Below are 13,980 nucleotides of genomic sequence, written 5' to 3'. Positions count from 1 at the left end.
AATTAACAATTAAATAAGTTACCATTCACCATCACATATCGCCCTTCAGGATCCATTGCAAATTTCCATTGCTATTATGTTGTATACTGTACTGCATATTCATAGTACCAGAATAAAATTTCAGTGTTCAGCCAACGCTGAAGCACTAAGATGAGTCCCAAGTACAACAAGGTATTTTACATATTATTATAACCAAGTTCCTTGCTCCAAACAGCATTATAAATGGTAACTATTGCTCACCTAATTTGTGATATCTCACTTATTATGAATTAGTAGCAACCAGAAAATGAAAAGAACAAAATTTTAAAAAATAAAATAATTCTTATGTATCTAACATACAAATTACTGCTTCATTCAGTAAAAATTAAGCCTGATTAGTTTGTAAATTTTTGGATTCACAAAAAAAAACTGGGAAGTAACAGCTTGTTTAATTACCACAGGAGTTCAATTGAAGAAAGAAATTGGTTGGGATGAAAAGTTGCAGCCACAGGGGACATCCAGGACTGAACTTGAGACTACAAACTGTGCTATTAGCAAGCATTTTGATAACCTGCAGGGATCACCCAATTTCCTTGATGCTCTTGGTCATTTAGCTCTGTTTTAGGATTTGATTTGAAAGTGTGTTTGTGACTTTTCATTTATTCATTTACTTTGCTTTGAATATGATGAGTCTACTGTGCCAAATTAGTTGTTCTGAGGAAGAGGGGAAAAAAACATAATTTTATATTAAAGAACAATTGAAAAAAAACTTGCTGCTAGTTAGTATCAAATTCTTCAAATAAAAAACTTCACAGATCTTAAGGCAGTGTGTCTCCACCCCTGGATCATGAATCACATTGTGTCTTGGGTTGCCATCGATGGGTCACAAGTCGATATTATTTATAATGGTAATGTTACACAGAGTGGGTTGTGCAGTGGGTCCAATCATGCTTGAAACCTGCTCTGAGGATCACGTTTGATTCACAAAAAGGGAAAGCCCATACTCTCATTCTGAAGATCATGATGGGGTCGCAAAGACACTTATGTGGAAAAAAATGGGTTGCAACACCAAAAACGCTGAGAGACTGTCTCAGGGCAATGTCTACTATGCATTATTCTGAGAGACAACTGAAAACTACTGTAGGATTTTTTTTTCATGGCATCATAAGACATCTTTAGTGAGTACTGTACATTCTTCTTTCTAACAAACAAAAACTGATTTCCAACACAAGATTTGATTTACCCTGCTATCTTACAAATATTTCTCACATGATAATCACTTAGGATTTTGGCTCTGTCACTTTCCAACCCTCCCTTTTTGCTGAAAAATGAAAATATTGAGCTGTTTTTCACAATGAGCCATCCACTCTACTTTTTATGTATTATCTTTCTGATAAAAAAAAAACTCTATAACATGAAACTGTACTCAACAGAGTATACATGTTTAATAACATTTATTCTGTCATTACTGAGCATTTGCCAGTTTGGAGTCAAAGCTTGCTAACAGATATTTTTTTACTAGGCTTGACCAGGAATGTTTATGTGTGTCCTTGGGGCAGTACCTGCATTTCTTTGGTATCACACTGTATAATGTGTGTTGAAGTTGCATTATTGGAAAGAAATTTTGTTTTAATTTGAAATATGCACCTGAACCCATCCCACTGCAAAATGCTTAAACATTGCAGGAGATTGCTGATTTGTGCTAAAAATAACCCATATTTACATGATGTTTGCAAGTGTAAAGGCAGTACTCGATCCTCATAAAACAGCATCTCTGTGGGATACAGCCTGAAGAGAAGGTTATAAAACAGGCATTTATTTCAGATAAAAGTCACACCTTGCAAATACTGTTCTGTATGCCCATTTAATTTCAATTGTATAGTTCATCAAAAACTGAGGCGTTTATTTTTTCCTTTTGCAAAAATAAAATTGACAAGATACTCAGATGAACACACTATGTCATTTACCTAACCTTGAAACACAACACAGTTGGTCATGCTGAGTCTACTCAAGCTCAGGGTCATTGCCTTATCTCTGTAATTTTTGCTTAGTTGTTGACATATATTTTCTCCAGGTACTCCCACATTCCACACATGTGTAGTCAGGTTGATTTGACAACCTTAAACTAGGCATATATGAGTATGTATGCACTACAATGAATACCTGTTGTTTCAGGTTTGGCTCCTTTCTTGCAGTCAAGGCCATCAAAATATAGGCTGCACACTTGTATTGCATTTAAACAATAAATGAAGTGCAGCAGTAAACTGGGTACAAAGTCTTGGATCCATAGAAGGTTTTGAGTGAAATAGAAGAAATATGTTTCTTTCAATCCCTAATTTCACTTAATTTTTCATCTTTTTATCATTTTATGATCTTAGAGTCCTACTGCTCACCAAACTATTTGAAAACTTATTCCATGTCTGTAGTGTTCTGTGTGAAGAAAAAAATTCATAATCCTTGTGCAAAATTTACTTATGACAAGTGTCAAACTGTGTCCCCATGTTCTTGTTGAACTCATTTTAAAATAACAGTCTCGATCCACTGTACTAATTCCTTTCATAATTTTAAAAACTTCACTCATGTCACCTCTAGTCACCTTGTTTTTAAGCTGACAGTATTGAGCTCTTTTAATCATTCCTCATAACAGTAAGTGCTGGCTGTTTTGTAATAATAGCAAATATCCATCTATTCTTTAACCCACTTACTCAGTTCAGGGAGACCAGGCACCAGTGTCGATCCTGGCAACTTTAGGTACCAGGGTGGCACCTACAGTCGAAGGGGCACCAGTCCACTGCCAGACATATAGCCAAAGCTGAAGTCTAGGCGTGGTACTGAACACGATATGCTTGTCAGTCATTGTCCAACCCGCTATATCCTAACACAGGGTCACTGGGGAGAGCCAGTCCCAGCCAACACAGGGTGCAAGGCAGGAACAAACCCTGGGCAGGGCACCAGCCCACCACAGGGCACACAGAAAAACACCCACACACCAAGCACAATTTAGGACCACTAATGCACCTAACCTGCATGTCTTTGGACTGTGGGAGGAAACCGGAGCACCTGGATCAAACCCACGCAGACACGAGGAGAACATGCAAACTCCACACAGAGAGGACCCGGGAAGCGAACCTAGGTCTCCTTTCTGAGATGCAGCAGCGCTACCACTGCACCACCATGCCACCCCTTGAACATGATATGGTGTGTGATTTTACATAACCAACAATCTATACTAATAAAAGGCAAAGCCCTCACTGACTGACTGACTCATCACTAATCCTCCAACTTCCCGTGTAGGTGGAAGGCTCATTTCTTACAGCTTACTTACAAAAGTTAGTCAGGTTTCATTTCGAAATTGTACGCCTAACGGTCATAACTGGAACCTACTTTCGTCCATATATATGGCCATAGCCATAGCCTGCAGCTCGGTCGCCGTGTGAGGCGGAGTTGCGTCCCGCATCATCACACCTCCCACGTAATTGAGTGCCTGCCCATATAAGGTAAATATTGGCGGGTGAAGGACTGTGCTTAGCATATTCATAAGTGCAGCTACTGCGGAAACCCTCTGACGCTGAACAAGCTTTTGTACACATATCAATAGGAAAGTTTAAATTACGCTCATAGACACACTGCCACTAAATATTCGCAGGCAAATCCACAACTTAATACCGGGAATGCCTGTTAAATATCTTAGATTCACAAGTACCGATTTAGGTAGTGATCACTTCGATGAATGAAACCTGTTCAAAAAACGCATTACACAATTGAGAAGGCAGCAAAAGAATATGAAGTGAGTGATGCATACAAGCATATTCATGAGTGCAGCTACTTCGGAAACAAAGCACGGTGTAAACCTAAAGTTTAAATTAAGTTCATAGACAGGCTGCTGCTGTTGTTTGTCATGCCCACGACGAATGCGATATTCGCGAGATAAAAGTTTAATGAGAAGACGCAGGGTTTAAACGAGACTTTTGATCACTTTGTAACAGAGTTAAAATTGCTGTAACGGAGTTTAAATTGCTGGTATGCCAGGTCTGAGCTAACATTAAATAAAGCCGTGGACATCGCGAGATCGCACAAGATAGCACAAGCACTGCTGAGAAGCTTCGATGCATGTACTTTGAGTGGCTCACGTGAACGGACTTTGCAGGACTGGGGAAGGTTAAATTAAGTTCATAGACACGCTACCGCTAAATATTCGCAGGCAAATCCACAACTTAATACCGAGAATGCCTGTTAATCATCTTAGATTCACGAGTACCAATTTGGGTAGTGAACACTTCGATGAATGAAACCTGTTATCTTTACAACGGTTGACAAACACGGAATGTAACTTGAATACAACACATCCTCCAAATACGAACCTGATTGAAAGAAATAATGATAATCAAATCCTTGATGACAGCAACACTCATAACAGTGACAAAACTATTACATTGACAATCCATACATTATTATTAAAATGTTTCCTTTTCTTTTTCATAACTTCTTTAACACACTACTTCTCTGCTGCGAAGTGCGGGTATTTTGCTAGTCTGATATAAAGCAGTGAACTCATCTTAGATCATAACATGAAATATAGCATAACTATAACATAACATCATAGTATAAAAGCATATTCTCTGTGCTTAATATGAAAGAATAATTTAGTTTAACATAGCATTCATCTTAAATAGATAACATAAAGGGTTAGTTAAATTTTAGAAACCTGTTCAGAAATATCAGGAAACCAGATAAAGGTCAAGATAACAATAGAGACAAAGATGTAATGCACAAAATGTACTGAAAGATGACTAAAAGTTGACTAAGAAGTCAGCAGATGTGTTGTAAACAACCAGAATGGACAGTTGTTACATACACAGACATTTCAGGAGAGGTGGCTCAACCCAAAGAGTATAAGAAGAATAAGTTTAGTCTTTTATTTTATATAGATTATTTGGGTGTAAATCAACGAACCAATCAGAGTAAATGTATGCATTAATTGACACTATATGTAAATTCAACAGTTTATAAAATGAACCTCTATCCTTTGTTTCTCCAATCATTCTGATCATGCTGGAGAAGAATCAGGCTTTTCTCCTGCTTGATTAGTGACCAAAAGGTTTTATCAGACTTGTTTTGTTAGAGGATACGTTTCTTGCTTTAATTTACATATCGATTTCTGCCACATTACATTAGCATTATAAATTACTAAACATCATTAATCCATAACTGCAAGCTGAATATAGTGACATTTACCTTCTTTGCATTATTACTTGATGATCCTATTATCTTCAGATGAAAATCAGGGTTAATTTGCCCATTTTTGGTTTTCTCTTCAGACGCCTCTTTTCTTTTTAAAAGAATGAAAAAACATTAATATTGCAGAGATTAGCGGCAATCCTTGTGTAATGTAGCTTTATATCTCTTATTGTAGTCATTGTATAACAAATAAAGAAAGGGAATTTTATATGAGCAGCTTTGTCTTCCCGCATGCAGTATAGTATGACACTGAAAAACCGATTAAAACATCAACTATTTCTTTAACCTGTTGACCTAAAATGCTAAAAATATCTGGTACTATGAAACTCTTTTTTTTAAATCCATATCTTAAAAATGACGATGCAGCATTTAAATTATTTTGATACATTTTAAGAAACTGTTATTTGTATATATTATATTTTTGAATCTTCTTTGAAATTTTATATACAATAGCACTGCGTGGTTAACACTGCACAGTTTTGGAAAATGAGTAAAGCACATTTGATTCTTTTTAACTACTCATAGTGTGCTGTGGGTACTATTAATTAAAATTGTGTTATTTTCATTAATGTAAAGAGATACAGCCTTGAGTTTTAAATTGTAAGAGTTAACTCAGGAGATGACATAAGCCCAAGAGTAAGTGCAAGGTGGCAAACGCAGTTCAGCAGGGGTATTTTACTGACAAAATAATTCATACAATAGAGAGAAGTTTACAGGCACAAGAAAACAATGTATCTGGTGGCACTTAAGACCCTAACTAATGGGGCTACATACTCTTGTCACACAATATGTCAAAGCAGTGACCCATTGCAATGATGGCATTCAACACCCCTTCATCTGCTGTTTTCTCCACTATATTTAGACTTTTTGGTGCTTTTACATCCCACATGGAAATCACTTTCAGATGGTTGACTTACTTGTACCACTGTCATAGTCAGAATTGCCCTCTAGAAGTCCCAGCAACATGCCGCTAGTTTTTCTCCTGGCTCCCCCATTGTTCGTGCAGTCCTGGACCTAGTTCATGCTTTAAGGGTCAGGTAAACTTACAGAGGCCTCTCCGATTCACTATGTGGCAAGGGCCTCTGCATATTATGTACTCTTATTGTGAATCAATCACCTTAAATACCAGCTTGTACAGCAATATCATTTAACATTTGGAAGATATTGGTTTGGCATATTCTAAACAAATGTGTGTTAGCTTAATTGGTGACTTCACATTTGCTCTAAGTAAGTTATTATGTGTGAATATTTACAAGTTTATCTCTGTGATTGTCTGGCACCACATCTAAGTTTGGCAACTTTAACTGTTAATGTAAGACAGATGGAAGGAAAAAAATAAAATTGCTTTTCTCAGGAACTGTTCTTGAAATTGTAGTTCTATGAATCAGTCTTACCGAACTAAATCATTTTGAGCTACGTTGTTTGTATGAAAATGTGCTATATAAATAAATGTTGTTGTTGTTGCAGTGTTTGGTAAACAAGGATATTCAAAATTTGACCTCCTACAGATACCTAAAGCAGCTTGAAAAGGAAAATTATCCACTCTTCTGCTGAATAACTAAGACTATTAATACTTGAATTCTATTAATGTTTTAACATAAATGATTAAAAATGGTAATAAAGAATATATTTGTTTGTTTTAGCTTTAATATGATTTTGAACTCTCTCTCTCTAGATTTAGCTGCTTTCTTTTCAAATTCTTAGCAGTCTCTTCAAGTTCTTACCATACCCTAAAATAGACAGTAGGGCAGTTATACTGTGCTATCTTACCTTGCTTTCATTAAAAGCTCTACCTATAATTACTTGTTCTAAAATTTTAATAGCTGTTTTCTTACTTAGTATCCTACTACATTTGTATAGCTTATAATTTAACGTCTATATACTGCCAGATTCCTTTTGATATCTGCCATTGCTGCAAGTTATTTTACTGTAGATGTTTTATAATGAATACTGCACTATTGCACTATCTTACTGGCTTTCTACAGTAAATTATGATGGTGCACGTTCTTGGATATTACATAAAATAAAGCTTGATTAATGGTATCACTGATCAGCTACCTCTAGTGATGAACATGTTCAGGGAATATGATAAACTGATGATTAGATGTAGAGTCAATGAACCTGCACTGCACATCAAAATCTTGATATCAGCATTTTGGGATCTCTGCTCACAATCACATAATACAGCTTAAAACACTATATGACATTTGTCGTCTGATAAACTGTTAACATCCATGAATTTTCTGAACCCACTTTTTTAGTAGAGGTGTGGTGAGAATTGGGGTAGAGTGAACTTTGTTTCTCATTCTTGGTATTAATGATAAGTTATATAACCCCTTTTTACTGTATAGAAGAATAAGCAAAACTTTTTTTTTTGTATTATTATTGTTACCTGCATACTTTAGTTTTCTGCCTTCTTTCTGCCAGCCATTTATGATAAGGGGAAGTCTTCACTTTGTAACAATAAAATAATCCAAGAACACCTGGCAGTATTACTAGGAATGTAAACAAAAGTCCAGCAACAAGGCCTTGCTGACCTGAAATAGACACATAGTATTTTAGAAATATATAAAAAAGGTTTTTGCTGTAGACATTCCTTTCAGCAGATAACATCAGCTTGTGAAAAGTACAAATTTGACCATCTGTAAAATAATCTGAAGTTCTGCCACATACTGTAGGTTAGACATTCTGAGGCTGCCGCACAGGACTGGGAAGATGGCTCTTTTTCAGTAATGGCTTTAGTCAGTATTCATGTTCCAAGTAGGATCCAAGTTATAAAAATGGTTTCAGTCAGAACTCAAGCCTCTGATTGATTGCTTCATATGTACGGCATGCATGCCACAGTTCTATACTTACAAACATTTTCCCTTGTTCACTAGCTCACCTTTTTTTTCTTTCTATTTTTATTTTTATTTGGTTTGTATTGTATTGTATTGTATAACAGCAGTAGTAATATGTCGGGCACCTTCTGTCAAACTGTCGATCAAAATGATTGATGACCTTAAGCCCCCTATGACGTCATACCGGAAGTCTCCCCCCTTCCACCTGATTGGTGGATTTGAATGATGCGCCCCACCACTGCACCTATTTGCCCCTCTCCTTCCTCCCACCCCATCCACCTGTTTGGTCCTACTTTCTGTCAAGGGCAATTTGATGGATGTCTGCCCCCCCTCCTTAAACCCCCACCTACCACCACACCCACCTGTTTTGTCCTCCTTTCTGTCAAGGGTATTTTGATGGATATCTGCCCCTCCTTGAAAACACCCCCCTGCTTGGCCACCTGCCCTGCCCCATCTCACTAAGGCAAGTCCAGACATGTCCAAGGTCTGCCTAGGCCCCTCTCCTTGAACCCATCCACCACCCCCAACCACTTCCTCCCCCCCCCCCCCTTTCCCAAGACAAGTTCAGACATGTCCCCGGCCTGAAGGACCTGCCTAGGCCCCCCGGACAGGCAGCACCTGATGCCTGGGCAGCCCCTGTTGGCTGGCCCCTCCACTTCCTGGGCCACTTCTGAAAGTGGTGTATAAAAAGCGAAGCATTTTCCTCAGTTCTAAAAGACTGTGAAGAAAAAATGGAATCTATGACCAATGCCCCAGTGAAGCATCGGTTCCACAGGGTCTATTTGAAGGATCGTTTGAAAAGGGTTAAAAGATGTTTGGTTCCTGAATTTCTTGATGCTGAAGCGGCTGACGAGGATCGGGTCAAGTTGTGTGAAACAAGGGTAGAATCATGCGAGGACAATAAGGAAAACTGCCCTCCGCCTTTAGTATTCAAGGACTGAATTATGCAAGCTGAAGCGACGGCCGAGTAACGGACTAACTGGTCTGAAACATCCCTCGAATCGAGCGATAATGAAGTGGAAAACCTGCCTTTATTTTATGCCGCGCCCCAACTCTTTTACCATAAATACTCAGTCTGTTAGTCACTGGATTCAGACGGAGGATCAGACCATTTCAGAATTCGTTGAAGCTATTAAAGCTCCCCGCATATCGGCAGCTATGGACTCTGAAATGACAGAGGTCGGCGTAACATCCTCAGGGTTCCCGTCTAAGGCTCCAAAGACTGTGGCTTCAAGACCTGAATCTTACCAATTCTATAACTCAGTCCGGATGGGTTGCATTCAGGACAACCAAGAATCTGACCCGCGGTATTTTACTATACGGCCTGATTACACTCTCTGGTCAAGAGACTTTGAGACAGACAGTGGATTCCAGTCTCCTTGGTTGACTAGGTCCTCACCCATCTCCGCTAATGGTAACCAGCCGGATACTTCCGTCTCCGCTAATGGTGATCAGACGGAAACCTCTCACCTAGCTCCAGGGCAGCCTTGGGTGCACAAACAAGTTCCACAGGGACCGATGTCGATCGGACTTTCTGAGACAAATATGGATTGCCCTGATGGTGTACTGCCTGAAACCTGGAAAAAGGCCCTGCAGCTTGTTAAAGGTCTGATGACGTCTCTGCTGGACATTATTGTCTACTACGACCAGAAAAAAGAATGTCAAGGCTGCGGTATAAATCACCCTGCTTTGAATCTGAAATCATCTACCGTCAAGGTCGCTTTCAGAAGATTCTGAAGATTTTCCGTAAATATTGGCTGAAACGACTGCCGGTGAAAGTTCTGGGGTATTATAATATTCTATTGCCGATTCCCAAAATATACGTAGTGGTTGAAAAGACTGGATGAATTTGAAAATACCTGCTCTATTTATGACACTGTAATGCAGTCATTTTATGAAATGGATGAATACTCCTACTGTGTAACCCGCCGTGTGGTAAATGAGTTTTGTAAGCTTAATATTAATCATAAGGGTTATATGAATGTGTGGACTAAATATTACCTGGAATTTGATGATATGATAGAACTGATGGGTCTTTCTGAACCTGAAACCACAACAGTTTGATTAATTCAGACTCTTAAATAAAGGTTTTTTAATTTGTTAAGTGTTGTCAGTGTCTGTTTTATCACCGGTGATGGAGCAGGTCTTGGAAAAAACATATTATACCTCTGAGAATCCCGGGGCCTTGGGGGGTAAAGAATCCTTGAAAAGAGCTCTCTTGCAAGCGGGTCACCATATTAGGGACCAACAGGTTTCCGATTGGTTATCGGGGCAATACACCTACACGATACATAAACCGGCCAGAATCCATTTTAAAAGGAATAAGATGTATGTTTCCAACATAGACGGGCAATGGCAGGTGGATCTGGCGGATATGACAAACCTGTCCGAGTATAACCAACCTACCTACTGACTTGTATAGATATTCTTTCTAAATACGCTTGGGTCAGGGTTCTGAAAAACAAAACGGGTAAAGAAGTAACCAGGGCTTTTCGAGAAATTTTGGAGGAAGGCAGAGTACCCGTCAAACTTCAGACGGATAGCGGTAAAGAGTTTCACAATCAGGAATTTCAAAGCCTGCTCAACAAACATGGAATAAAACATTTCACCACCGCTAGTGAATTAAAGGCTTCGGTGGTGGAGAGGTTCAATCGAACTCCAAAATGTGGCGTTACTTCAGTTCCCGGAATACCCGGTCTTATCTGCCGGGGCTACAGGACTTGGTGAAATCTTATAATCTGAGCTATCACTGAGGCATAAAAATGGCCCCAGTCGAGGTGAATAGTTCCAATTATTGGAAAGTCTTTAAACACTTATACGGCCTAACTAAAACCAAAAAAATTCTAAAATATAAATTCAAAGTCGGCGATACGGTGAGAGTGTCGAAATCCCGGAATCCTTTTACCAAGGGCTACGAACAAACATTTTCAGACGAGGTATTTACAGTTTCTGAACTAGTACCCAGGGATCCGCCCGTCTACAAGCTCAAGGATTATGACGGCGAAGACATTATAGGCTCCTTTTACGACGCCGAGTTACAAAAGATTCAAGGTACGGACGTCTTCAGGATTGAAAAGATTTTGAAGAAAAAAAATCTGTAGAAAAAAACATATTTTGGTGAAATGGCCCGAAAAGTTTAACAGTTGGATCCCTGAAAGCTACGCGCAAGACGTTGAATATTGAGAATCAAAAAATAGTATTTCATTCACGGTGTGTTCACAATGGAGAGAAAAAGCTTTTACATTGTACTACCCAGCAATTCTTCCCTAATAATTTTTCCCTAATAATACCATTGCAGAATTTACCGTCAAATTAGCTGCCCCAATCGAACTACAGGGCCCCTGGGAAGTTGGATTGGCCGAAATTCAGTATCCGCACACCTGGAACACCCTAGACAAACCGGATAATGGCTTTATGTTGGTGAATCCGCTAATAGCTAAATTTTATACTATTCCCGTGGGCTATTACTCTAGCATCGAGAAAGTGACAGCCAAGATGAATGAAGTGGTAACGGAAGATTCGAAATTCTTCGAGGCCGGTTCAGCAGTCACTACGATACCAGAAAACAACATGAAATTCTGCTGCAGCACTCTAAAGTGAAGATTCTATTTCTTAAACACTGTGAAGGATGAAACTCTGCATGTCAAGGGGCAATTAGGGAGGATTCTAGAAGCTCATTCGGACACAACTATTGGTCTGGTGAATGAAGCTCCTTACCCTGCGGATATCAGAGCGGGGTTTTATTCCTTGTACGTCTACAGCGACATTGTGTCTCACCAAAGAGTCGGAGACAGCTAAGTCCCTCTCTTGAGATGCGTACATATTGAGGATGAAATTAATAAGATTACCACAATCACCTACGACAAGTCGCACTACGTTCCGGTCAGCAAGAATCAGTTTGATACTTTGACCATTGAAATTAAGACAGATCAGAACAAAGCGGTTCCATTTCAGTTTGGCAAGGTCATAGTCAAGTTACATTTCAGGCCCTCCAAGAGGTATATACACGACTAATACAGAGATGAGATCTTACCTAGACCCTAGCCTTTAAAGTGCATTATTATGAAGCCCAATCTGGTAGCGGACTCCCCGGGTTCTCTGGGGCCCCAGTGATGTACGGCTCTGGGATGGAAGGGATATTTCGAGGTCTGTTTAGAAGAGCTTTGCCTCTCTTGAAAATAGGATTCGAAATTGTCAAACCACCTGGGGATTCGATGACGCCGCCGTCTGCAGAATAGGCTGCATGAAGAATAGCTAGATTTAATTTAGCTGTAGTCATTAAAATTACAATACATTATTCTAATAAATTCGTGATGACAAACCGTATTGGGAGAAATTCATCTTGTTGTTCTGAACGATGCGTAAAGAAATGGTCTAAGGTCCTGAAATCACCAGATTTATATACCCGAAAGAGCGGGATTTTTTGAAATGTGCACGGTGATCTGTGGTAACAGATGCTTGCCCATCATTTTAACTGGACACCTGTGTAATGTCCGTTGTCCGTCCCAAGGCTGACATCTAAAGATCCTTACATCGAAAAATCCAGAATTTTTTAAATAGATTCCATTGTAAGATGTAAGATTTCTTTAAACAGCTGTATGTTTCTCCGTAAGCTCGTTTTCACATTTCCAAAAGTTTGCTCGGCCATGAGGTGAAAGGTCATAAACCGGCCTGAGTCGGACTAACAGCTGCTGTGTCTGAGATGTGAATCGACACTGATTCCCCAGACACACCTTAGCTTTAGGCGGCCAGAGGTGGTGAGGCTCTGTGCTTTGGAAAAAGTGGTTTTGTAGGTTTCTTTAAACAGCTGCACGTATCTCCGTAAGATCATTTTTACATTTCCCAAAATTTGCTCGGCCATGAGGTGAAAGGTCATAAACCGGCCTGAGTCGGACTAACAGCTGCTGTCTCTGAGGCGGCCAGAGGTATTGGAGCGCTGTGCTTTGTAAACAGTATTTTAATTCGCTTTTTTCTAGCCCAAGATATCCGATCTGATTAAGGCAATCAAATTTTTAGAAAAACTAAACGGATTTCTTCATTATGGGAGGTTTAAAATGGGTGTTATTGGCTAGAAGAGGGATTGTTTTAGATCGATTTAAATACAAATTATAAATATATTAATTAATTTAGCATTTAGACGTCTCAAATGTGAATTAAAGGGCTCTGTTGCATCTTATTTAACTGTGTGATTTTTAAAGGGCTTATATCAAACTAGTTATCTCGTGTTTTACACGTTATCATTAAAACCTTTAGTTTTTCCCAAGACGGATGGATCTAAAAAAGTTAACTGTGTGCCCACCGCATGGGGATGGAAGAAGGGTGGTTTACGCTCAGCTGTTGACAAGCATGCGCGCGCCTGGATTGATTCAGCACGGAGCGGGCCTGGGAGGAGGGGATTTGGGTGCTGGAAGCACACAACTGTGTCAAGGCACTTGCGCTTCACAGCGTCAGCAGGGGCTGACTCAACCCGTGTCTGCGCTCTGAGCATATTGCTGGCACTGACAGCTCTAGCATCGCTCCGGGGGTCAATCAGGTTGCAGCTTACAGCTATGGCTACGTGTCTGTTCGGGGCCGCGTAGAGCTCTGGCACTGGCAGACATCTATCAAATTGCCCTTGACAGAAAGTAGGACCAAACAGGTGGATGGAGTGGGAGGAAGGACGGGGGCAAACAGATGGCCGAACAGGTGGCTGGGAGTGGGGGCAAGGAGGCGGGCAAATAGGTGCAGGGGCAGGGCGCATCATTCAAATTCACCAATCAGGTGGAAGGGGTGTGGCTTCCGGTATGACATCATTTTGATTGAAAGTTTGACAGAAAGTGCCTGACATATTACTACTAACAGCATCTTCCTTCTTCCTTAACCTAGTCATTTTGTGAGCTCATTCTGTCACTTCTGCAAACCACTGCTTCCTTATATTCATTCC

The 13,980-nt window shown here is 39.7% G+C and overlaps 1 protein-coding gene across 2 annotated transcripts in view; it reads right to left on the bottom strand.

Moving 5' to 3' along the window:
- adam19a (ADAM metallopeptidase domain 19a) overlaps positions 1–13,980 on the bottom strand; it is a 685,152-nt gene that overhangs the window by 22,895 nt on the left and 648,277 nt on the right. For both annotated transcript variants that reach the window (XM_039751867.1, XM_039751868.1), the window contains exons 19-20: positions 7,610–7,754; positions 5,215–5,308 (exon numbers count right to left, since the gene is read on the bottom strand). In XM_039751867.1, the coding sequence (XP_039607801.1) occupies positions 5,215–5,308; positions 7,610–7,754 (239 nt within the window). The remainder of the gene's footprint in view (positions 1–5,214; positions 5,309–7,609; positions 7,755–13,980) is intronic.

This window comes from Polypterus senegalus, chromosome 4 (assembly GCF_016835505.1).
Source record: "Polypterus senegalus isolate Bchr_013 chromosome 4, ASM1683550v1, whole genome shotgun sequence".
Classification (NCBI taxonomy): domain Eukaryota; kingdom Metazoa; phylum Chordata; class Cladistia; order Polypteriformes; family Polypteridae; genus Polypterus; species Polypterus senegalus.
The sequence above is the reverse complement of the archived record's forward strand: the minus strand, read 5'-3'. Positions and strand labels throughout refer to the sequence as shown.